At 47.7% G+C, this 26,616-nt stretch overlaps 1 protein-coding gene across 1 annotated transcript in view; it reads right to left on the reverse strand.

The window, feature by feature from the left end:
• The window catches only part of ARMH4 (armadillo like helical domain containing 4), a 97,994-nt gene that overhangs the window by 66,488 nt on the left and 4,890 nt on the right, over window positions 1–26,616 (reverse strand). The window contains exons 3-5 of the mRNA XM_074997383.1: window positions 22,385–22,633; window positions 19,882–20,109; window positions 2,908–3,150 (exon numbers count right to left, since the gene is read on the reverse strand). Coding sequence (XP_074853484.1) covers window positions 2,908–3,150; window positions 19,882–20,109; window positions 22,385–22,633 — 720 coding nt within the window. The remainder of the gene's footprint in view (window positions 1–2,907; window positions 3,151–19,881; window positions 20,110–22,384; window positions 22,634–26,616) is intronic.

Genomic DNA, 26,616 nt, shown 5'->3' on the forward strand with positions numbered 1-26,616 from the left:
ACGATACATTTACAAGTGTCTTGCCAAAGGCGAGTCAGATTTGCGAATCCAAGTCCCATTGCCTATGCTTAAAACCTTCTCTAGCAGTTCCAGGTGACAGCAGCGACACCTACTGTCGAGAACAAAAAGAGATCATCTGCAGTTTGCCAGTAACTGAAGACAGTTTGCAAGTCGTTTGAGGCTCCACATGTTACTACACTTTGTGCCAATCCAGAGTTAAATTCTTAGAGGCTGTGAACTGATGCATCTCCAAAAAGAGCCAGGTCTGTTCACTCCTGCTGATGATCTGGTCTCAGAACTTCAGTTTTCTCCCTCTTTGCCCACTTTCCTACCTCACCCCAACACAAAGGGCTCTTATTTGATCATGTAAGACCCAGCCAACCCATCTGAGTCTTTCATATCCCTCCACCCATCCCTCAATACCTGGTGTCAGAAGCCCTGGTGGGGATGGGCAGGCCCAGTGGTCAGGCACTGAATCAGAGAGTCCAGAATGGTGTCAGAACAACACCAGAACAAGGGCAAAGCTAGAGCAGGACTCGGACCAGGCCTGGAGCAGAACAGCACACATACAGTCTGTTATCACTACCCGGAGGAGACAATCCTAAGCCACCAAACAACACAGCACAGTACTAAGCTGCCATTTCCCCTGGGAGACTTATATACCTCCCCGTGAGCCACTGGGCGCGCTCCTGGCTTCTTGATTGGCCGGCAGCTAGCACAGGAATGACTCATCACTGCGGGTGGCCTAACCAAACTCTTCCGGGGTGGGATGAGCCCTTATGTGGCAACTGAAGAGAGACTACAACTGCGTATATCCAATTGACAAAGGGGAGGGAGGAAGACAAGGACTGCACCAAGCATGCGGCTCCATTGATTTGCCTGGCTTAACCCTCGTATTCATTACCAGCTCCCAGGCATCTATGAGCTGCCTGGAAAAGGGGCTCCTCTTTGAACTGATCCTTATTTCTTCACAGTCTAGCAGGGAATAAGCCAGACCTATCTGGAAACAAATCTGCCATGCAGTGAGCCAGACTCATTTTTAAACAGCAGGATGTTTGCCGGCTGGCGAGTTGACATCAGCAGGCCGCCTAGCTTTGCCCCACAGTCAGTAACAAACACCTGCTCCACTGCCCTGCTTATGCAAGATATTACATGTGGAAGCCATCCACATGACCTCTGGCCTGATCTTCAGGCATTTTGTGCTTCCACCTGGGTCTACTGCAGAAGATGCTGTTACCCGGGAGGGCTGGTGAGCATAGGGATTCAGATCCTGTGATTTCAAAAGATCTCAGCACTGCAGGGATAGCTAGGAACAGAATGTGGAATTACAGCAGCTTTTGGGAAGGCCATAGACCCTCCTACCTTTACACTGTATCACTGGGCCTTGCTAACCTGTGTCCTTGTGTGATTTGAAACTGCTCTCGGTCCATAAGATCTGAGCCAGAACCTGTTCCACACATAGTACTGAACACCAATGGTGGTGGCATCTCCCTTTTGTCCCATTGAACTGGCAAAGGAATTCACTGCTGCTTCTAAAACTCAAGGCTGAAATGGCAGGGGCAGGAGAATAAAGCAAAAGGTTCTGCTGGTCAGTCCCTGATAACTTGATTGTCAGTGTTAGTGACTGACCTTAGCACAGGATCAAGAGTGACAAAGATCTTTTTGACTGCTGCTCTTAATGGGAAGCACGAAGGCCTAGCCCGATGTGGCTTTTTGTATGAGGAAATATTTCTAAGGGCAGCTGTACCCTAGGGGAGAAAGTCAGCCTAAGATACGCAACTCCTGCTACGAGAACAGCACAGCTGGAGCTGATGTACCTTAAGTTCACTTTCTCCAGCATCCCCAGAGTGGGAGGTTGACAGGAGAAACTCTCCCATTGACTCCCCTTACTCTTTGTGACTGAAAGAGGTACTCAGGTTGGCAGGGATGTATTGATACTACAGCAGATTACCAAAGCTGTGCCCAAAGAAATTTGGAGAACAGGCTGAGGCTGTTCTTGAAGCTCCCTGTTTTGCCCTCTGCCACAGAGCTCGCCAAACAGCTGGTGACTTTACGTACTGTGCAAGCTGCAACAATCAGACCCAGGAGACTGACCTACAGCATAGCTCTTCTACATTGGTGGCTTTCCCAACTGGGGATACCTGGTCTGATCATGCAATCCAAGGCCAGAGGTAAGCCTGGCATAGACTGAAGACAGCTTCATGTGGCCTTGCTTTGAAACCTTCACCAGTAGTGCCATGAACACATTGCCTCCAAGGCTGAGCCATGGACCTAGAATAGACATTGCTCATAAAATCCCAGGAAACTGGCACTGAAAAAATGCAGCAACAGATGACTGCTGAAGTAGCAAATGCCTCGCGTTGCTGCACCTTGCTTCCAGGGGCAGGAGCCCCAATTTTCCCCAGAAGTCCCGTTTGTAGGGCTAGTGTGTCAGTCAGCAAACTGATAGGCTTTGCGGGCAAAAAAGAGCTAGAACTGGTATAGTGAGTGGGTTCTCCATTAAATGGGACGTTATTTGATCTGGCACACAGGGCCACATTCTGATCCGGTTACACAGGGGTCAATCTGGCGTACAGAATGTCCTCGACTTACTGGTGTCTGACAAAGGATGAAAGACACTTATGAGTTTGCTAAATTGGCATCCAGATTTGACTCACAACCTTGCATTTGACTTTACGATGCTCGGTCCTGCGGTGGAGTGGGTTGTGGTTCCCAATTATGACATTTTGACTTATGACACCATGTTCAAGAACTAGTTGCGTTGTAAGTCCAAGGACTGACTGTACTTGCACCGACTACAGTGCAGGGTGTAGAGAATGAGGTTAAGTACACAGCCCAGGGGGTTTCTGAGCAAAAAAATGCAAAACAAGGCACACTTGCTCTTAAAGAAAGAAGAGTTGCTCTTACCCAGGCCCTGGTTTTGCTGTTCCCATTCAATAGTATCTGGAACTTGGTAAGATACCCCAGCCAGCTGTGCTGCAGAATCTCCTAGGCCAGCTAAGGGCTCCTGGGAAGTTTCTCCAGGGAGAGTGAAACCTGGCAAGTCAGTGTCACCCTCCAAGCTTTCCTCCATTGAATCTGTATCTCTGTCTTCCTCCTCTTCCTCTTCTTCATCCTCCTCTTCCTCTTCCTCCTCCTCCTCCTCGCCCTCTGGACAAACAGAAACCAAGACAAAAGCAAACACTGAGAAAGATCCTGCAACATTGAAGATTTATACATTTATACATTTAAACGTTGATTTGTTATCAGACTCGACTAACTGTGTTTTCTACCGAAGGGGTTTCATGGCATTCATTCAAAAAGACAGATTAATTACTTGAACCAGGTTGTATCAGTTTTAGAGGGTGCGTGACACCAAGAATGGGTTAATTTGCAAAAGCTATTGGCTTTGTGGAGTTGCTAAGTAACAGTGTTCTGTTTTCAGGTTTTTCTCAACCAGCTAGATTTGCTCTAAGGGCATCTGGTGTCAGTGGTGGAGTTATTAAATATAAATATATATTAATATATAAATGTGCATTGCCATTCAGTATCCAGTCTAGGTGTGTATTTGTGCGTGTCCATGTGCCAAATAAACATTTGCCTGTCCTGACAATTTTCAATTAAAATGAGAAATATTTTCCCACTTTCCAATCTTTACAACGGCAACAATTTGCTTCTGTTTCTTATCATTAATATTTCCACAGCACCCAAATAAATACTTATTTCCCAGCACAGTTAGATGCAGTCATGGCTCAAAAGAGCTTACATTCTGAAGCCTTGATCTTGCAATCAGATCTGCTAAGGCAGACGCATGGGCCCATGAGATGCCCCATTGGTTTGTGCTGGCCCGTCTGTTTGTTAATATATGAAGATCAGAGCAGGGATGGGATGGGACAAGGACGAACAAGGGTTAGAGCAGTGTCACATGGTTACTCAGCTGAGGTAAGTGTGCTTTTAGGTGGCTCCTGTAATTAGGTGGTTTTACTGCCATGGTGTCCTTATGGGTCTTTGGTTCCAATGATGAGGACAGCCAGGAGGCTGCTAGCATGTGTGTTCAAGGACATGGGCCCAATGACCACAGCAAGAGAGCCCCCAAAGACCACAGGCCAGATAAGGATCGAAGGTGCCCGGCCAGGTTTACTGTAAAGCAAACTACAGTGACAGTTGTCAGCAGACTCTACTGAACCACTGCATATATGTACCCACCAAAATGGAATGACACAATCAGTGGGAAATTTCCACTGCCCCTTAGGTCATACCAATACTGTCCCCCCCAGACACAACTTTATATACAGATACAAACAAATCACCCCTCACTGCTGAAGTACCAGGTTGCCACCCTCTGATGTTGTCAGGTCACCACCCATCACCCTGTACCTTGGAGTTTGATTACATCATCTCTATCCCTCATGCTGTCATTTTAAACCCTTCCCTGAATCTGGGTCTGTATCTGAGAGGAGTGGGTACCACGGTCTCTTTTAATGAGCTGGTGGTACCTTGTGATTTCAACTTATACCAATTATTGTTCTGCACCTGGGCCAAGTCCCAGTTAGCGCTTTTCACTCTCAGCCCTGTTTGTGCCAAGTTCTGTCAGCAGGAGCCTGCCTCTTGCTCACAGCTTAGCCTTGCGTTAGGTCAGCCATGTTTTTGCCATTGTTAGCTCGGCCTCAGGCCTCAGACCAGACGTGTGCTGCACGCACTTAGGCCTTCATCTTACTACAGCTCCGTTTTAAAAAAGAGCCACTGTTGCAAAAATAATGGGCCACATCCTCAGCTGGTGTAAACTGGCATAGCCCTCTCAGCTACATTGATTTACTCCAGCTGAAAATTTAACCCACTGTGTCTTCAGAAGATCTTTGAAAGCATCCGGAAGATTTAAGACGGTGTGTGACCCTCTTTCACCTGAGCATTGGTGGCTAGAGCACTGGACATCTGAAGAGGCACCAAGCTGATCAGTAAGGACCAGAAATAGCTCTGCCAGCCGGCCCACGCAGACGTAATATCATTTGGTGAAAGATCTGTTAGAAAGTGTTCTATAGAGGTAATCAAAGTGGAAGTCACTGTTGCTGCACACCTGGAGAAATGCTGTCAGCCTTGCTGATAGGGGAGGGCAAAAGGAGCACTTGCCCCCGGCCGAAGTAGCACCAGGCCCCTTTGAAACATGGTGGAGCACTGTGCCACTGCTCCACATGCAGCTCTGAGGGAGCGGCGGGGGTGGGCTCACTGCCGTAAGCCCCGCGCTTTCTGCCCTGGACCCCACCTCTTCCAGGGTGGGAAGCCAAGCGCACTTTCCACCTTGCCCCCTGGCCTGTGGTGGCTGTTCTCCGCTGCGAGAAATGCTGCCATAAAGGAAGGCAGCAGCTTTGGATTTCTAAGCTTTAATGATGATCACAGAAGGGTGGGGGGAACCAGCAGAAACTTGACTGTTAGCAGAACTCTCTCCCCGCAGCTCTGAGGAAGCACGGGGAGAGCTGGGCAGCAGGTAAAAGAGTTACAGGTTGTGGGGAGGTCAAATCTCAAAGAGATTTGAGGCCAGGATTTTCCTCACTGGCTACCGATTTTTGGAAGCTCGACCTGAGACACCTGTCAAAGGGCCAGTAACTCAGCACGCTGAAAATCACACCTTGGCAGAGCATCTGAAGTGGCTGGCATCACTAATCGTTTCTGAAAATCTTGGCCTTCGGGCTGTTACAGAGAAGGATGTGGCCACTCAGCTGTGACGACCACATCGTGATCTTGCCACAAAGATCAAGGGGATACAACCCTTCTGGTAAACCACCCCGACTGGACAAATGGCCTTTGAACACTGCATCCTCTTTCTCCATCCTTCACCAAAAGTTCCTGGTCTGAAAAAGGCCTTTAAAATCTCCCTGCCCTGTAGCCAGCTGTCCTCTCTTCCTTAGTGAACCTGATCAGCACCCGTGAGAACGGTGAAGAGTGCCATCTGCCAGCCACCACCAGGAAATGCTGCCTCCAAACCAGCACGTTTCACAAATGCTGGGACAGAAGAAGGCACAAGGAAGTAAGAGGAGATGGACAGAGAGACAGGCAATAAACACAGCAGACCTGCACCCAGGGGCAAAGGTCACGCAGCCTGACCCCAGTATAGGCCAGTGAGTGAACCTCACCATAGGCCTTCTGCACAGCATGATGCGTCTCTGCACTCGTGTACCTCATTGGGCACCCCAGGGCTCCGGCAGCAAAAGAAAAGAAACAGAAGAGATTTCCAGTGCTTAGGATGGAAACCACAATGACCAACAGGCTAACGTGTGCCAGATCTGCCCATACACCAGTGGTTCATGAGAAATTTCGCAGTGCACTGACATATGGAAAACCAGTGAATTTTGGCCTCAGATCGTTTTCAGATTCTGCTTGCAGCATGGAAGAATTACTCTGAAGGGAAGGATAAGCCAGTGGTTAGGACACTAGCTTAGCCCTGCATAGATGGAGAGTCAATTCACTGCTCTGCTACAGATGTTCTGTGTGACCCTGGGCTAGTCACTCAGCCTCTGTGGAGCTCAGTTCCTCATCTGTAACATGAGATATTCGCCCTGCCTCACTTGGGTGTTGTGAGGATAAATACTGACTATCTGATGCCCAGATGCTACCGTAACAGAAACCATAAGAGAGATGTCCAACAGTGGGACTATATTTTTGCTTATATCTACTCTGGGCTGCTATGTTTTCATTCCATGTATACACATATTTACAGAATTGGTGCTCTGATTTTACACTCCCTGGGTCAAATAATGCCTCTTAATTCATTGGTTTGTTATTTGCATTGTAGGAGCTCTTTGCAGCTCTGATCAAGGATTCCCACCCCATTTTGCTGGGCACTGTACACACTCATAATGCAAAGATGGTCTCTGCCCCAAGGGGCTTACAGTTGCATTATGCCTTTCCAGTCTCCATTGAAATAAACAGAAGAAATGCATATGAACAGGAGGGCAGAATATGGCCTTGTGTGCATTTATATAACCCTGGGAAAATAAAATCTCTGCCCTTCTCAGATGTCAAAGGAAACTTTGTCTCTCAGGAGGCAGCTGGCTCAGTGAGGAACAGCAGGATTTGATCTATAAAATAGGTTATTTTTAGAAGGGTTTAAAACAGGTAGCAAAAAACCCTTAAGGAACTTAATTGGCTATTGCGAATTGCAGGTTGGAGTGGTGTACAGGACTGCTGAGAGCAGGAGGATGTGATACATCACTGCTCATGTCCCCATGGACTTTTATTCTCGTAAGCTCCTGACAGCTCTTAGAACTTTTACAAAATTTGAGATTAAAATCAGTGATGGAAGAATGTCTGGGCACGGAGAGGTCTAGATCAACCTCAAAACACTTTTCTGAGCACTAGGACCTCCTGTTTCATTACCAACCGTCAGAAAATCTAACTTGACACAGGTAGGTCTATTAGCAAAGTTGGAGTAAATTTACCAGGGACTTTTCTGATTTCTAGTGGTAAGCGGCCTTCATGTTGAGGTTAACAACACAGCAAGGATAATTTTATGGCACGACACTGCACAAAACTATGCACCAGGGTGTAGCACAGCAAAAAAGCAAGAGCCCCTCTCCTTTCCTTTCCAAAGAATTTTCTGTGGCACATGTGAAGGATGCATCTCTGCATTCAACAGTTAGCTACACACAGATAAAAGATCTCAGTTGTGTTTGTGCTGGACAGCCAAAGGAACACAAAGGGAGGTCCCGGAGGGAACTGACAGTTTTGTTCTGTGGAACAGCTAATGCTGCCATCAGGAAGTAGGTGGGACCACTTATTCCATCACTCACAAGAATGGCTGTGGCCAGTTCCCCAGATTGGCTTAATGTTCATACATGTTTCTTATCCACTTCCCTTTTGATTCCTATGGATTTTAGGTCATTGCAAAAGTCAGGCAGATTCCAAACAGAAGCAAACCTGAATTGTTATTAATTAGCTGTGGCACTACCCAGAAGGCCTAGTCAAGGACTGAGGACTCATTGTGCTAGGCATTGAGTCAGATTTCCCACCTCCCTGCTGTCACCACCCTGACAGAGACAAAAATGAGATGGAAGGAACTGACAAAAGGTTCCTCGATGAACCTTCTATATCCAACCCTTGGACCGCCTTCAACCTTGCTGTAACTGTGATAACATCAATGGAGTTACACCAGGGTGAATTTGCCCCTTCCTGGGAGAAGAATTCACTCTGCACAACTTGGCCATCACCATTTGCTAGCGTTCTCATTAGCCAGAAGATTTAAGAAACAGCCATTAGTCTGATTTATAGCAAAGGAGAAACGTCTTGTTCTACCCCAAGCAGTAAGGGCCTTTTATTAGCAGAAGAGACAATATTTCGCCTAAATCATGAATTAAAATTAATGTAAAGAAAGACTGGTACATGTCATCATTATGCCTATGATCTCTCCAGTGGGTGTCTTCATATTATGCCCATCACCATGGTATCAGAACACCTAAACCAGGGGTGAGCAATAATTTTTGCAGAGGGGCCCTTCAACAAATTTTGATACCGGTTGTAGCGTGGCTCTGGGCCCCCCAAAAGGGATGGAGCCTCAGGCAGAGGAGAGGAGCTGCGGGCTACAGAGAGACAAAGAGAATATGTGAGTGAAAGAAAAACACTTTGTCAGTGGGAGTCAGACTTTGTAACACAGATCGAGTGTGTGCTCCAGTGCATATGTGACAGTGATATGGGTGGTGTACAGAAAGTGTGACAGGCACACGGAGCGTCTGTGCTGGCTGCTGCAGGGTAACTTTCTATACGAAACAACCCTCTGTCCCTTTAAGGAAAATCTGTCCTGCTTTATGGTCTCCCCACTCTCCTGCTCTGCACTCCTGAGTCACCACCCACGCTTCAGACTGGAGCAGCTCTGCTGTGCCTCCCTCCCCCTGATCCTGGCTCTGCAGAGATGGAGTACAGGGGCAGGGGAACACGCTGACTCCAGTACTGTCCTCTCCCCGCCACCCCCGCTGCATAGCTGGCAGGAGAATCCTAGGAGCAGCTTGGCTGCAGATGGAACAAGGTCGGGGAAGGGCAGAACAAGACATGCTGCTGGCTGTAAGTATGCACGCTCTGCTAATCAGCGGGGCAGGCTGGAGAGAAATGCTTCATGAGCCAGATTTGGCCCCTGGGCATGATTTTGCACACCCATGATCTAAACGAATATGATGTATGTACAAGTACTCTCTGATTAATCAGTATCCTCATACTTCTGCCAAGTGCATCGCGGTTTTATTTTCACTTATTGGATGTACTGACAAAGTATCCCACTGGGCAGTAGTTCTCCATATTTCAGATCTCTTTTCAGGGTGGTCATGTCAGTTTGAAGGCTGCTTAGCAGAATGTGCAGTGTAGGATAGTACTCTGGCTTGGGCCACATTTTCTTAAAATGGGGGTTTTCCAACTTCATTGCACCGCAACCCCCTTCTGACAACAAAAATTTCCACATAGCCCCACAAAAGGGTTGTGGGGCCGAGCGTACACAAACCCTGTCACCTGGGAGTTGGTGGAGAGGGGGACCAAGCCCTGCTGCCCAAGGCAGCAGGCCCAAAGCAGAAGCCCAGAGCAGAGGACCTGTAACCTGAGCCCTACTGCCCAGGGCCAAAGCCGGAGCCCCTGGCTCCTTCTGCCCTGGACTCCATAGTCACGTAGGGAGCTCCCATTAACAGGATGGTGAAAATGACGATAGAATTTGGCTCACAGAGTCCCATTCCACATTCTATTTTCAGGGGAACCAGCTGAATGAGAAGCCACCTTCTGTCTCTTTAAGGGAAATTTGTCCTGCTCTATTGTCTTCCCACTCCCCTTCTCTGCACTCCTGAATCACCATCCATCCTTCAGTCTGGAACAGCTCTGCTGCGTCTCCCTCTCCCCAGTCCTATTTCTGTTTCTATCCTCTGCCAAACTTTTCTTTAAGCCAAACCCAGGTTTAATTGCATGGCCTTTGCCATCACTGCAGATTACAAAGATGTCAGGGTCCTTTTCAGATCATTCTTTTATTATTTATCTGCTGCTCCTGTACGAGTCACTTGGTAACGTCACTGGCTGACACTTCCAAAAAGCTATGCTTATGACTGTGGGCAGCGTCAAGCAGGAAGGGAACTGGCAGGAAAGGAGATAGTTTCAGATACAAATGTATAGCGTAAAGTCCAGCCCAGAAAGGGACCATGGGGGCCTAGTGAGCGCAGCATTGTAGAGATAACATGAATGGCCACGTCAGTGCGAAGATTCCATCAGGATGCCAGACGAGACATCACTGCTTTACACATCAGTGTATTACAGACGACATATCACTGCTTTACACATCGGTGTTGACGACTGCACTTGTCAAAAGACTTGTTGTTTATAGATAAAATGTTCTGTAAACTGTGGAGGGAAACTCTCTGTTACTCCCAGATTGTATGTTAATTCACCTGGATTGCTCATTTTTTGTTCAGTGATTATACTCATTTCCTTACTGTCTGCTCCTATTCTTTACTCTGCCTGTCAGCTCTCTATATAACCAATCATAACTTGATGCCTGTCAGTGCATTCTGAAATTCAACCAAGTTCAGAATCACTCCACCAGCTGGTTGTAATAAACTGTTGTCCGCCGCTCCTCCGACCGGCTGCCCGCCGGTCACTGTTGTCCACCGCTCCTCCTACCGGCCGCCTGCCAGTCACCATCGTCCGCCTCCACTCCTACCGGCCGCCCACCGGTCGCCCACCGGTCGCCGTCGTCCACTGCTCCTCCTACCGGCCGCCGGCCAGTCACCGTCATCACTCCCAACCCCACTGCTTGGGGTCGCCCTGAGGCAGAGCCCTGTGATTTCAGCTCTGCGTGGCCTCAGCTGCCACTCTGTGATTTCAGCTCTTGGTGTCTCTACAGTGGGGCTTCACAACCATCCTAGTATCCAGCTCTATCACATACAGTACCCAGACTTTATTCCAACAGCATTTCTCAGGTACCTTTTAGCACCTGGTCCATTACAGGGGGCAATAGCATGAAATGGAAAATACAGAGAGTGCATGTCAATCATATGGGACAAAATTATGTGGTCTTTATTTTAAACGTCCCCAAGGACACAGTGTTCCCAAGCCTTCTCCTATCACTGAGTGGTTGGTCCTGCTTTGAGGTGGGGGGTTGAACTAGATGACCTCCTGCCAGCTCTCCCAACCCTAATCTTCTGTGATTGGTTTAAAACAGTGGTGGGCAGCCTGCAGCTTGCGGTCCACCTGCAGCCTCCACATCCCACTTTTGCACCTTCCCCATGTGTCTCTCACACACTTGGACACTGGAGCCCTGCACTTCCTGTGCCTCCCGTCCATCTTAGCACTTTCGGAGCACTATGAACAACTGATTCGTGGCATTCAAGCTCTGGCAGAGAAACGGAGGAGCAGGGACTGAGTGTGAATCAGTGGATTCTTGGTGCTCCGGAAGTGCTGCGAGGGAGAGGAAGGAGCAGGTAATGCAGGGCTCTGGTGCCCCACTGCATGAGAGGCATGGGGGGAGAGAGGGAAGACAGGAAGTGCACAGGCTGCAGGTGGCGCCTCAGTGGGCACAAGCCGCAAGCTGTCCACCACTGCCAGTCATGCAGCCCACTGCAGAAATGGAGGGCCACTCATCCAGCCCACTCCATAGTCTCTGTTGCCCTTCTCTGGGGTAAAACAAGGAAGCTTACAGGACTGCAGACAGGAACTCAGAAGCCCCTGCAGGCAGGGATTCAGTGCCAGGATCAGTTACAATATAAACAGGCGTTACTTGAGCAAATGGTTTTTCCACAGAAAGATCACATATGGAGAGTTTATTTTTCCAGGTCCACTACATTGGAGTTCAATGTTACACAGCCTCCAGGATCAAATAAAGAAAAAAACAGCCAATGAGTTTTAGAAAGTCTTCAGTCTCTGTTTACAAAGAACAAATCTGAATCTATACAGTAGAGACACTCAGGGTGTGTCTTCACGACCCAGAAGAATCACGCAGCCAGGGTCGATCTTCCAAGGTTCAGTTTTGCATGCCTAGTGGGGACATGCAAAATCCAACAATGAAGAGACAGCAGTTGACCCCTGTACTCCTCAATATCATGAGAAGTAAGAGAGGTCAATGGGAGAGTTCCTCCCATTGACCTCACTCAGCGAGGAAGGCCAGATAAGTCGACTGTAGATAAGTCATTTCCAGCTACACAACTGCTGTAACTGGAATTGCGTATCTACAATTGACTTCAAGGGCTAGTGTAGACCTGGCGTTAAAGACACAGATTTTCTGAGCTGATTTAAAACACACAAGTAACTCTCCAGCAGAGGGCTGTAAGAGACCAGCAATACAGATGTACTGAAAGGACATACTGGGATTCTGATCCCAATCCACATCCTAAAAGTCTGAAGGGATGCAGACTGGTTGTTCCAATCCTTGTTCTTCTCCAGTCGGAAGAGACTAATGCAATAAAGGTCTTTTTTGAAACAGCTGCAACAAAATGAGAGCAACAAGAAATAATTCAACCAGAGGAGAACAGGTTTGCTTTGTATTATGATGAAGAAGAGCTCGAAATCTTGTGTCTCTCTCTCCCTCCAACAGCAGCCGCTGGTCCAATAAGGGATATTACCTTATCCACCTTGTCATCCTAATGAGCAGCATTTCCAGCAGCATTATCCAAACTGCCTGCACACTGAGCAGCACCAAGGAGACACAGTGCGTGAGGGAACAGCTTTGATTGCACCAGCTTCTGTTTTTGAGAGAGAAAGCTTTAGAGCTTACACGGAGCTCTCCTTCAGGTCTGGGCAACTGACCCGGAGTGTCACAGCTAACCACAAGGGGAAACAGATTGCTTAGAATAAGTAGTTAATATATATTTCAAGGGGCTGTTCGAGGTGTGGGAGGATGGGCTTAATAGAAAAAACTGACCACAGACAAAAAGTGGGGGGGCACAAGGGGTCACATGACCCCAATACCATGGGTACAAGGGGTCATCCAGCAGCTGGCAGGGGGATGATCTGGTGCCCGCAGCAGAGTTCCATCCCCCTCCCTTTGCACTCACTGACAGCGGCAGAGCAAGCAAAGCAACAGGCCCAGCTCCCTGCGCTCTGCTGTCCACGTCACTCGGGGGAGGGGGCGGGACCTCCCCAGAGTCACCCTCAGAAAATTATAGAATCATAGAACACTGGGACTGGAAGGGACCTTGAGAGGTCACCGAGTCCAGCCCCCGCCCTCATGGCAGGACCAAGTACTGTCTAGACCATCCCTGATAGACAGGTAACCCTTCTATTAATGCCAGATGCCTGCCAGAAGGGCCGGGTTCAACTCCTGTGGGGTTTTCCTGTCAAGGATACAACCAACCGGCTCGAGCCCCTACCCAGTGGCCTGGGACAATTTCACCCCCGTGCTGGTGCCTGTAAGGTGGTTCTCCCCCCGCCACAAGCACAGAGTCTGAGATAGAAATGGCTTGTTTAATGACCATAACCTACCCCAAGGTTACAGTGACAGATGCAGTATATCTAAGCAAAGAAGAGACAAACCCCCTTTACCAAGATACCATCCCCATATGCAGTAGAACAAAGTCGCTTGCTGGGGCTCTTGGCCCTTCACCCCACACACAGTTCCAGGGTGTACCTGCTGCGGTGCAGTCCCAAACCCAGAGCCCACAGATACATCACCAGGGCAGTACTAGCTGTCCACTTGTCTGCAGCATCCCCTTGCTGCCACCGGCCGCCCACCAGTCGCGTTGTTCGCCACTCCTCCTACCGGCCGCCCACCAGTCGCCATCATCCGCCACCACTCCTACCGGCTGCCCACCAGTCGCCATCATCCGCCACCACTCCTACCGGCCACCAGCCATCGTCTGCTGCTCCTCTTACCACCTGCCCACCGGTTGCTGTCATCCACTGCCACTCCTACTGGCCACCTGCCAGTTACCATCATCACTCCCAACCCCACTGCTTGTGATCGCCCTGAGATTTCAGGTCTGCATGGCCTCAGCTGCCACTCTGTGATTTCAGCTCTGGGAAGGGCTTCAACAACCACCCTAGTATCCAGCTCTACCTTTCAACATGGGGGGAGGGTTAATCAAGCCAGTCTTATAGCTATATGGCCAAGGCACTCAACAAACTGGCTCAACCACTACCCCTCCCCTCCTCTCTTACAATGCTTTAAACCAGGGAGCCCTGTGTAATCAATGTCTTATGCAGCTATGGCGACTGCTCTGGCCCCCACAACAACCCAGAGCATTGGTGAGATCTCACAACTCCCACACTAAGTGTCAGCTTAAATTGTGATTTTACAACTACATGTTTACAACTGACCAAATATCATGGCTTACTTGCTCCCCATTAGGCTTTTCCTGAAAAGGTATCACACATGCACACCTTTGCATTCTCATGCAAATGATCTCTGGGAGACACATTCCTCCCAGCCCCAGTATCACACCTGCAGCCCTTTGCATTCTCATGCAGATGACCTCTGGGAGACACATTCCTCCCAGCCTTCAGCAGCATTGCGTTCCTTCTGCCACATTCCCTACAGACATCTATCTAACCTGTTCTTAAATATCTCCAGAGATGGAGATTTCACAACCTCCCTTGGCAATTTATTCCACTGTTTGACCACCCTGACAGTTAAGAACTTTTTCCTAAGGTCCAGCCTAAACCTCCCTTGCTGCAGTTTAAGCCTGTTGCCTCTTGTTCTATCCTCAGAGGCCAAGAAGAACAAGTTTTCTCCCTCCTCCTTATGACACCCTTTTAGATACCTGAAAACTGCTATCATGTCTCCCTTCAGTCATCTTTTTTCCAAACTACACAAGCCCAAATCTTTGAGCCTTTCTTCATAAGTCATGTTCTCTTGACCTTTGATCATTCTTGTTGCTCTTTTCTGGACCCTTTCCAATTTTTCCACGTCTTTCTTGAAATGCGGTGCCCAGAACTGGACACAATACTCCAACTGAGGCCTAACCAGCGCAGAGTAGAGCAGTTAGGAGCCTTGCCACTGAATGGAACAGCTGGTTCGTGGCATTCAAATTCAAATGGAGCGTTGCCAGTGAGTGTAGGGAGCCAGACCCTGCTGCTGGCCCTAGCGCCTGTCCCCACTCGTCCCCTGGGCCACATTGCTCGGGGGAGGGGAAAGAGGCAGGGTCGTACAGGAAGGGGCAGAGCAGGGGCAGGACCTGAGGTGGAAGGGGACTGCTCCAGTCCTTCCCCAGGTTGGGGGGAGGTCAGGTGGCTGACGACCCCTCTTACCTGCCTTCAGCAGTCACCTCAGACGCTGACAGAACCTTAGATCCCCTACTTAAGCCAAGCTTTTCGTTGAGCCAGAAGAGTGATCTGGAAAGGTGAGGGACTCCCCTACAAAGAAAGAGAGTTCCCTTTGACTATTTCACAGAGGACATGAAAAGGAAGGAGGGGTGGACATGAGAACATTGTCCAGACAGGGGGAACAACAACCTTGGAGATGCCGGAACAGGTATGAACAGGAAACTAGTAGGTCACTGAAGCAGGCAAAATATGCAGTGACAGATGAATGACACAGTGCAGTTCCACCTGCTCCTCACAATTGGGGTTGGATGTCAAAACACGATCTCTCGGGCAGCAAAATACAAACAGCAGAGTGTTAGAGCAAGAACAAACAGCTGGGTCTGAGGAGCTATACCTAACGATACACTTGGACCTGTTAAAAAAACAGGACTGGGACGAAGCTACAAAGAAAAACAATTCAGTGACTCTTCCTTACTGTTGCAAGGACCTAACGACTTGTAACCTGGAGAGAATAAAAAAGTAAAGTTTTCCCTTCTGAAAAACAAGACACGTCTCGAATAAAGGCTCATCACCCTACAGGTCTAACACTCAGCCTTGGTACATTCTGAAAGGAAGTGTGAACTGGTCCAGGCAACTCAGGGATGTTATTTTGCACTGCATGAAAACAGGATGTTGGATTTCTCCTCTCCTAAGAAGAAGATAAAGGTGGTGTTCTGATACTGGTGTCAGAGGTAAAGCTGCACACACCAATGAAATCATGGTCTTCATCATCCAAAACCTGGTCAGGATCGATCTTCCAGTGTTCGATTTTGCACCTCTTGTACAGACGTGTGAAATTCAAGTATCTTGGGTCAGCAGTTGACCTGTGTAGTCCTCAATATCGTGAGGAGTAAGGGAGGTCAACAGGAGAGTTTCTCCCGTCACCCTCCCTCTGTGGGGATGGCCAGGTTAAGTCGATGGTAAATAAGTCAATTCTAGCTATGCAATTGCCACAGCTAGAATTGAGTGTCTGCAATCAACTTTTATGTTTACTGTAGACCTGGCCAAACTGAACACTTGGTATCCCCTCACATCCTGCACAGCTCACTAGCAAAAATGAAGCACAGGTGGGTTTACCTTGGCAGAGATGTTGTCTTCAGTTAAATTTGTGCATGCAAAAATAAAAAAAAAAACCCACCCCCACTACTTTGGTTTGTGAAAAATACAAACTTTTCTTCTGATGCAACATCTGTAAACCCATTTCTCTCATTTTCAATTGCAAGATCTGGGAACAAGGTACAGCAACAGAGCAGAAATATCTGAGAGGTATTGCCATCTGCTGATAAAAGCCGAAACGGATCCAGAGACCAAGCAGGTATCAGAAAGACTGCAGTTTCCACTTTTAAGTGGCATTAATAAATAGGGAGCAAAGAAAAATCTGTATCAACAGCCTTTTAATAATTAATCCCTTTGTCGGTTTTGATTTAAGTCATTTGGATCTTGCCATTTTTTTGAGACTTCTAAATAACTAGTTATCCACACTGGACCAAATCCCCTTCCTATTTACACCCTCAGAACCACATTTAAATTTGTAATGAGTGTGCAGGGCTGCAAAGGAGCAAATATTTGTCCATTATAGCCAGGGCTGAGCAATTTCACTGCAACCCTCTATTTTTCAATAATTTATATTCTTCTCTCTCAAATGAAATGACCTTTGGGGGAGAAACTTCTCATGCTTAGTCACAGCTCAGAACCCAATTATTCTGGGGAAGATCTGAAGAAGACGCAGTCCCTTGAATCCCCAGAGTGTCAAATACAGAGGGTGGTTTGGGAGGGCTGAGCTGAGGGGTGGGAGTAAAACAGAAATCTCAAGCACTTCTTGCACATTAAGGCAGACGAGATCTGAAACATTACACACAGCATTTGTGTCGTCCTCACAGACAGTCACGCCCTTCGCTCAGCTTGAAAACTACCGGCTAAAGAACAGAGACGGCAGGAACAAGGGAAACAGAACAGCATGCCCTTCTCTACAGATGCACTCCATTAGAATTCTGCACAGCCCTGCATACCGCCCTGCTCTGGGGAGCCCGGGCAGGAGTCTGGGGAAAACCACGTGCCTCCTGTGTCCACTGGCAGCCAGTCTGCATACAGCGCTGCAGCTCTGAGGACATGCACCCTCGGCAAAAGGGGGGGTGGGAAGATTCGCACATTAGCAACTATGCCAGTCCCACTCCAGTAAACTCCACCCATACTCTCCTTGTGCTGGCATGCAGGGAGGTCTCTAGGGAGCTGAGCAGTACCAGGACCTCAGGATTCTCTCCCCTCTTGCACAGTGGAACTGTATCTGTTTTCCTGCCTGGGGAGCCCCCATGGCCACAGGGGCACTATTTGCATGTTACTGGAGCTACTAAAGATGCTTATACTTTGTGGGGGCTTCAGTCCCCCCTATGCTCCCTAAATGGCACCCTGGCCCTCCCACCCTCCTCCTCACACTCCAACCCTCTGCTCTGAGCTCTTCTGCACCCCCACCCTTACACCTGCAACCCCTACACCCCAATGCCCTGCCATAAGCACTTCCTCACCCCTCCAACCCTGACTACTGCACCCCCTCACACACCAGAACCCCCTTACCTGACTCCTGAACCCCCAGCTCCCTTCCCTGAAGACTCTCTCCACCCCCAGCCCCGCTGGGGTGGGCAATACAACCATACTGGTAAGAAATGTAAGTTACTTTCACTCTGAGCTAGACAAAAGCATCTACATTGCTGACCAACACTGACTGGCTGAGAACAGCCGAAGTGCAGCTACCCTTACCTACTGGAGCAATTTTTGAGGGCTGATTGACTCTTTTGTGAGAGACAAAGGCAGTACCCCAGCTGCCCTGTTGCTCTTATCCCCTGGGACCAACATGGCTACAATAACATTCCAGTTAGGTCAGTTACTGTACACCAATGACATCTGGTTCGCCAGGTTTTCTCTTCTTTTGCAGGTCTTATTTTCATTGAGGCTTAATCCCAGTTTTAATTTATGAGATCACAGTATTACTGATGCAATCGCCTGTTTGGGAATTTTGAATACAGACTGAACCTCTGTCATCTGACATCCTTGGAACCTGACTGGTGCTGGACAAGAGAATTGGTTGGACCATAGGACGTCAATATTCTCTAGCACATTACCAACACTTCCACGGCTTACTGAGCTCTTAGAATCGGAAGGGTAGCCGTGTTAGTCTGGATCTGTAACAGCAATGAAGGGTCCTGTGGCACCTTATAGACTAACAGAAAAGTTTTGAGCATGAGCTTTCGTGAGCACAGACTCACTTCACCCAGCATCTGAAGAAGTGAGTCTGTGCTCACGAATGCTCATGCTCAAAACTTTTCTGTTAGTCTATAAGGTGCCACAGGACCCTTCGTTGCTGTTTGAGCTCTTAGAAGACATTTAGGGGCAAATTACAGCTAAATAACAGCACAGAATGCTGAGAGCCAGGGCTGGTGGCTGTACACAAACTTAATGGGACCACAGGAAACTTGGCAATGCCCATAATAAGTGGTCATCTGGATAACTGAAATCATGCTGGATTATAGATGTTACAATACAAGAGAGTTCCAGATTAGACATGTTCAGCCTGTACTGCCACTTCTGTGCCGACTTCCACTCTGCATGTGTGACCAAGTAACGTTGCGTACACAGTTGCAACACACTCAGTGACCAATATTTTATCATTTGGGTTGAGGTTTTCAAAGCCGCCTCAGTAATCTGCTTATTGCATCTGTTACGAAAGCAGAAGAAAATGGCTTGTGCCCTGTCACCTCTTCCCTTACAAACCAGGCCCTGAAGGGCAGAATTTCCTCTTTGAGAGTTAACAAATTTCTCCTTACATCAGTAGGGATCTGTTTAACCAGTCCTCCTCCCTGAACTGTGAGGCACCCAGCATTCCCAACGTCTCTTCCCTTATGTGATTCAGGAGCATTAACAGTACCTCTTTGAGGCACAAATCAGGGTTTCAGTGGCGGGGGAGGGGCTCTCAAATTGTTTAAATATATTTTTATTGTCCTCGTGAGCCTTTATGCCACCGGTTGCCATTACCATAACCGATTACTCCTGGGATGTAGTGGAATGTGCCTCCTCCCGCACGCCTCATGGTTTTTCCAGCCTTCGGTTCTGTCAGAAATTGGCAGTTATGACCAGTGGCACAATGCACAGTCTATAGACTAACCGACATTTTGGAGCACAAGCTTTCGTGGGCAAAGACCCGCTTTGTCAGACGCGCGAAGCAGGCCTTTGCCCACGAAAGCTCACGCTCCAAAATATCTGTTAGTCTATAAGGTGCCACAGGACTTCTTGTTGTTTTTGAAGATGCAGGCTAACACAGCTACCTCTCTGATACAATGCACAGTGTTCATTGTCCACTGTGTCCCCCTGAAAAGGGATCACATGCTCCTGGGTTTTTTTATTTGCACTGGTAAGCAATGTAAATGGAACCCTCTCCAGGTCTGCTAAACCCAGAGCTGTGAGCTCAATCCTTGAGGAAGCCATTTAGGGGTCTGGGGCAAATAGATTAAAAAAAAAAAAATGTCAGGGATGGTGCTTGGTCTCCCACTTCTATGAGATGTCAAACTTACAAAAGCTGCAAAAAATAAGAAGCACATCTTAATGCCGGGGCACCTGCCCCGGCCACACCAGCCTGCCTCCTAGCCTTCCCACACCCCGTACCTTCCGACTCCAGCCGGTCCAGTCCGTAGGTGACAGCTGTGCTAATCCGCCTCACAGATGGAACAACGGTTCTCCTTACAGATGATGCCATCAGAGCTGGAGTTGCCAGGGTTGCAGCTCTGCTGGTCAGCTCCCCCACATGCATTCTCATTCCAGCGAGGGTCTCGGAGGCTTCGGGAAGTGCCGTGACTGATTCCTCCTCTGAGACAGTGACCAGGTCTGTGAAGACTACCGAAAACAGGAAGCATAAATGGCCACCACCGTAATGACCGCAAACCAACCCTGAAGCTTTAATGTCAGTAATTATTAAAGAATTCATTCTTAAAGGAGAGCTATCTTTAAATAAAAGGGAATTATTAAACACCATTATCACTGATTCACAAAGCTCTCTCTGTGAGATGGGGCCAGGAATGACACCGCCTCCCCACCCCGAGGGGGGTCTCTCTGAGCATGGGAGATCTCCTATAGTGAGCCTGCTCTTAGTTCTACTTTTTATTGCTTCTGGGGGGACACCAGTCACTACACTGGGGTGGGAAGATATGGCCTGGGGGCTGGATCTGGCCTGTCAAGCCATTTCACCCAGCCTGTGGCCAGCCCTGCAGCTGCAGAGCGGGGAAGAGCTTTGGATGCTGCTCCCTCCCCCAGGAAAATCTTTCAACTCCTATTGGCTGGAAAAGGCCAATGGGAGCTGAGAGATTTTGCTGATGGTGGGGCAGTGCTGGATGCCCCTCCCCCCAACATACACAGTCCAGAGAGCTACATGGAACAGCCAGTGGGATGGGGCTGCTGGCAGGCAGAGAAACCTGCATGAGAGTGCTGCCAGCCATGAGCTGCTTAGGTAGTATCAGGTCCCACACCCTAGTCTCCCACTCCAGCTCCCCTTCTGCACCCAGCCTCCATCCCAGACCCACCTCTCTCCACACTCCCTCCATAGAACTCCACCCTTGACCAGAATCTTGGTGTGGCCCCACATCAAAGATTATTGCTCACCCCTGCACTACACAGAGGCAAAAGGGAAGCACGTCAGAGGCATAAATGAAGCTATGAACCAAAAGGAAGATCAAATTGTTCATTGCGCAGACAAATATTAGGGATGACGAATTTATATTTAAACTCAACCAGGAAATTAATTACCATGGGACTCTTAGACAATCGATGTTTTTTTTTTTCTCGTGGGATCATCTCATTCTACATGATCCAACCCAAATGGCAGTTTTCATACTGGAAAACACCAAAGCAAAAAGGAAACTTACGGCTAGATTTGCCATTGGTGGAGTTGCACTGGATGTGGGTTCTACTGTATCAAGGCCTTGGCAGGATGGTTAGTTGGCTAGTTTTGTAATGCTAGCTTGGTGTGAAAGGGAACATCGATGCAAGGGTGATGGAGTTTCTGCTGCCTGGGTGATACCAAGGTGAACTCTGGCTTAGCTAGCAAGAATTTCTCCAGCTCTATACCATCCTTTGGGCGTGGTTCTGGGGGAACCAGAACGCAGCCCTAAAGGCTTTAGAAAGTCTATCAGGAAACTAGTTACATAGTGTAAAGCAAATCCATCAAATGCTTGCCAGAGACAGGGATCTTTCATTAATTCCACACAACAGAGGTAATGAGTTTCACATTAGCTTGGGTTCCATTCCCAGGAATCATAGAGCTGGAAGAGACCTTTTTGGTTCTCTGTGCCTTAAATATTGAGTCTATTCTGGTCTGGCTATGGTCTGAAGAAGTGGGTCTGTCCCACGAAAGCTCACCCAATAAACTATTTTGCTAGTCTTTAAAGTGCTACTTGACTGCTTTTTGTTTTGATAGTGTATAGACTAGCACCTCTCTGTTACAGTTCTGTTAAAGAACAGGGTTTTATCTACCAAGGCTGAAACCTAGTTCTCTAAGATGATTATGAACAGACATTTTCTTTGCCTCGTCACCATGGCAAGACAACACAGCTTGGCCTTAGCCAAAGTACACAGTGGTTTTGTTACATAAACAGAACTCCCAGAATAGCAGAACCAATCCATGGAGAGGAGGACAATACAATGAAGGTTGAACCTCTCTAGTCTGGCACTCTCTCCTCCAGCAAAATTCATAATCCAGCATGATTTCAGTTAGCTGGACAATCACTTATCATGGGTGTGGCCAAGTTTCCTGTGGTCCCATAAAGTTTGTTTACAGCCACCAGTCCTGGCTCTCAGTGTTCTGTGGTGTTATTTAGCTGTAATTTACCCTCAAATGTCTTCTAAGAGCTCAGTAAGCAGTGGGAGTGTTGGTAACACTGTTAGAAAATACTGACCTCCCATTGTCTGAGGGTGCTGGACTAGAGAAGTTCAACCTGTACAAATATTCTAGCAAAGCAAGCTTGTCTGGAAATAAAAATAGTGAGCTGATAATGTGCATCAGAAGGCAGCTCAATTAAAGTTGTTTCTGGCACAGGAACAAGAGGACCAGTAATATTTTATTTATCCTAAAAAAAAAAAGTAAAGTTTGTAGAGACAGGAAAGCACAAAGCCCTACCTTCAGCATCTGGGGGTTTTGCAACAGACAGATGGGTGGCAGTAAAGGAGATAGTGGCATCAGGGTGCTCTGACTTGTTTGACAGCTGGGCTACACTAGAAACAGATGGTATCGGGGTCACCCCTTTTCTTTCTTCCTTTGTCATGCTCACTTCACTTGTGCTCTCACGTACATCAACACCTGCTGGTGTCATGACTGGCATGGTGGCATCCGTTTCTTGACCGGCCGTCATCGTCTCTGGAGTCACCCCTATGACAATAACATTTTGCAGCTTTGATTTAGAAAATTACCAACGTACTTCAAGAGGTTATGATCACTAGCATGCAAAAGTAGGAACACATACTTGAAGCAATGGGGTAACTCAGTGCCTTAACATCTCTGAAACCCAGACATCAATTGTGGGGCTTCCTATCAAAAAATATTATATGAAATTTAAAGCCAAAAGGAAGCTGAGAAGGAAATACTGAACGGGAGCAACTAAGGATTTTGGTTTTGTTTTCTACTCTATAAGAGTCCAATTCTGCCATCTTTACTCTTCAAAGAATGCCCTTCAGATAAATGGAACTAATAACTAAATAAACCTTTGAGACTGTAATAAGCTCTGAAGGGACCCAGAGCAGGACTGGAACCCAAAACTCCCATCAGCGTGACTGAGGTTGGCAGAATCATGTCCTAAGTGATTACTAAAAGATCAATGATCAGCTGTCAAAAATGTACAAGACCCTCCCAGCCCGGAAGAAGTATCTTAAAACAGAACAAAATACACTACCCGGGTATTAATTTCACCCATGATGAGCTCTATTATTTGAGATAAGCCACAGAGCAGTAAACAAAAGGAACCGATTGTAGACTACAGAAAAAAAAAACCTGATTAACAAAGTCACGTAAAAGCAGGCTCAAAACATGACACTTTTCTTTCTTCTGTTTTTCCAGGGGTGGAGAGAGGGTGGAGAGGATTTTTATACATGTTGGGATAAGGAGGCTGAGTTTGTACAGGACTTAGCGCGATGTGGCCCTGGCTCACGCCTAGGGCCCCTAGATGCCATGTTAATACTTATAAATAAATCAGTAATAACACTGAAGAAATAATAGCAGCAGCATATGCTGTTTGCTGCATGAAAAAGCACCACTGCACTGTCCCATGGAAGGAATCTTTTTTCTCTCTTGGTCTTGGCTCAGTGATTGTTCTGTTTAGTTCCTCTGGAATATAAATACCAGGGCTGTGAGGGACTGCTATGCACAGAGCCAGGGGAGGCACAGACTACCTCTGTGCAACCTTCACCCATGCAGTTTTCCCAGCATGACTGAATTCTAACCTATAAAACCAGTGCCGGGGGCTCTCTGCAACCTCACTAAAACTGCTAACGAATCTGGGCCAGACCACAGAATTTTGAGCTGTCTACAAACATCCTGAACGGCCACAATTGCTCCACGATAAGGAGGCTGAAGGCCAACAACTCTTCTGTTTCCACATCATCAGAGACAGCGTAAGTGTTTCCAAGCCATCAGTTACCTGCTCTCCTGCTCCACTGGAATCACTGCACTGAATCTTCAGACTCTCCAAACTCACCGGCTATGGATAAAACTCAAGACGGAAACAGCTGTACCTGGCTTGACGATAGTTCTCTCTGCTCACACCCACAGCACTAGAGTTTAAGTTCACTGCCATCTCACAGTTTAAAACAGGTACGACCCAGAAGCCAACTGGAGTTGCACCTGCTTATGCGCTGGCTCCCTTTGGCCCATAGACTGACTTCCTCCAATAGACTAACCGATATTTTGGAGCATAAGCTTCTGTGGGCAAAGACCCGCTTCAGACCACAAAAGCTTTTGCTCCGAAATATCAGTTAGTCTATAAGGTGCCACAGGACTTCTAGTTTTTGAAGATACAGACTGACACGGCTACCTCTCTGATACTTGCTCCAATAGCAGCTCTGACGTTTCTACCTTTTGGAACAGTGAATGCACGAAAACACAAAACCCACACGAATAGTCGACAATTCAGGTCGACACTGCCCCTAACAACTCCCTCCCATATGTTTGATAGTATGTAAGTGGTACTCTAAAAACTGAAATTTTTAGAAGTCTCTGTGATGGACTGCCCCTGCCTCCAGGTTTTATGGAAAGTGGGTTCTGAATACAAATATGCATAACTCAGGAATGTGTCTTGTGACGTATCAGTTTCAGTGGCATAACCTACTGAATCTGCAAATCCTATCGTTGTGCGTGCAGTTGAAGTTATAAGTATTGGCTATTTGTGTTCCAAATGTTTGTCTCTATGACAACCTCAACATGAGGTGTGGCTGCTCTATGGTGAAAGTACTGCTTGTGAGGGGACAGCAGTGCTTAGCCAGTAAAAGGGCCTTTAATGAGGGGGAGGCAATCCACTTCTGAAGAACTTTGCTGTCTAGGTTCAAACTAGTCATTAGGCAATGACTGATTACCTAAAAAGGAAAGGGACAGGTGATTTCATTCAGGTGACAATCGCCATCTTGGACTATAATGTTACCCAAAGAGAACAATGGAATTCCCTCCATGGGGAAAGGTATAAAGAGGCTCTGGGGTTCCTCCATCTTTTGTCTTTGGCCTCCCTTGGAAATTACCAGACACACCCTAAGACAAACAGAGAAACTTTACTGGAGACCCAGGTCAGGATAAAATCATTTCTGACCTGAAGATTCTACCTGATATAGAGACAGCTATTCAGGGTAAGAACTCACAAGTACAGAATTATCTATGTGTTTTCTCTTTTATTTGATTTGGTAACTCACTTTGATCTGCCTGCTTTCTTAGAACCACTTAAATCCTACTGTTTTGCTTAATAAAAGTTATTTTGTTTATAATCAAGCCCAGTGTAAATTGTTATTATGTGGGGAGGGCTACCACTGTACATGTCTCCCTTTCATTGATAAAGGGGCTTACCTAACGAGACCCCTCCTTTGCAAATCTTTTGCACAGAGAGAGATAGGTTTATCTGGGGTTTTGCTCCCTTCTGGGGATTGATTTTCCTGGGTGCTGTGCCCTAGAACTGCATCCACCCACAGCTGTGGTTAAACAGTGTCTGCACTGCTCTGCAGAGGGGCAGTAACGCTTTGTCTGTGCTTTGGGTGGGGGAGATCAGAGGACCAGGATAGGATTGTGGGAAGCCCAAGAGTACAAGAAGGCGTGTGTCAGTGGCCTGATCAGCGGGGAACATCCCAAAGAGTCTTCTGTGACCACACTGGCACCCTGCCACAGTCTCCTTAAAACAGTTTTTATGTTTCTTCTTTCTTTCTTCTCCCCAGTGATGGTCACAGAAAGAGGAAGTTCATCAGACACTCAGATACAGCCCTTCTCCCCATGTGCCCATTGGCTTTTGCCTTTTCAGTTTCAGCTTTGCTGCTTCTGTTACCAAACATTTTCTCCACAGGCATACAAAACTGCTCCAGGTATGTGCATGATCCTTCTTCATCACTCTGATCATCAACAAAAGAGTGAAAGTGGTTGGAGATCAGGAAAAACCTCCTAACTGTCAGGTGGGGATAAGCACTGCAATGAACTGCAGAGGGAGTCTGTGGAATTTACATCACTGGAGATTGTTAGGGGCAGGTTAGACAAACACCTGTCATGGATAGTTTAGATCAGCATTTCCCAAACTGTGTTCGGTGGAACGCTGGTGTTCCGTGCAATGTGAATAGGTGTTCCATAAAAAAATTTTGATGCTATCAATATTTTTCCTTCTAAAATATTAAATATGAAATTACATGTGTCTCAAAAATATTAAGATATTACAATATTATTTAGATTATAGGTACAGTAAGGTCTCAGAGTACTTGAGGGTTCTGTTCCATGCACCCTCGCGTAACCCGGATTTCACGTAAGTGGCGGTCTGGCATTTTCCCCAGCAGAACACATGTTCTGCAGCTGGGGAAGCAGCGGAAAGGTAACCCCTGAGGTGGGGGGGCAGCTGGGTAGGATTAAGCCTGGTGGTGGGTTGGGGTCATCGGAGGTGGGAGGGGATAAGGCTGGGGTGGGTTAGAGCTGCAGGGGGGAGAGAGGTGGAGTTAAGCTAGAGCTGTGGGCGGGGTGGTGAGTCAGAGTCCTTCTCGGGTGGTAAGCCAGGACGTGGTGGGAGGCTGAACCAGAGCCAGAGCCAGAGCCAGAGCCAGGCGCAGGTGGTGAGATGGCGGGCGGGAGAGTGAACTGGGGGTGGGTGGGTTTGAATTGGAGCCACACGTGGGAGTTTAAACCGG

Source organism: Carettochelys insculpta, chromosome 6, assembly GCF_033958435.1.
Source record: "Carettochelys insculpta isolate YL-2023 chromosome 6, ASM3395843v1, whole genome shotgun sequence".
NCBI lineage: Eukaryota > Metazoa > Chordata > Testudines > Carettochelyidae > Carettochelys > Carettochelys insculpta.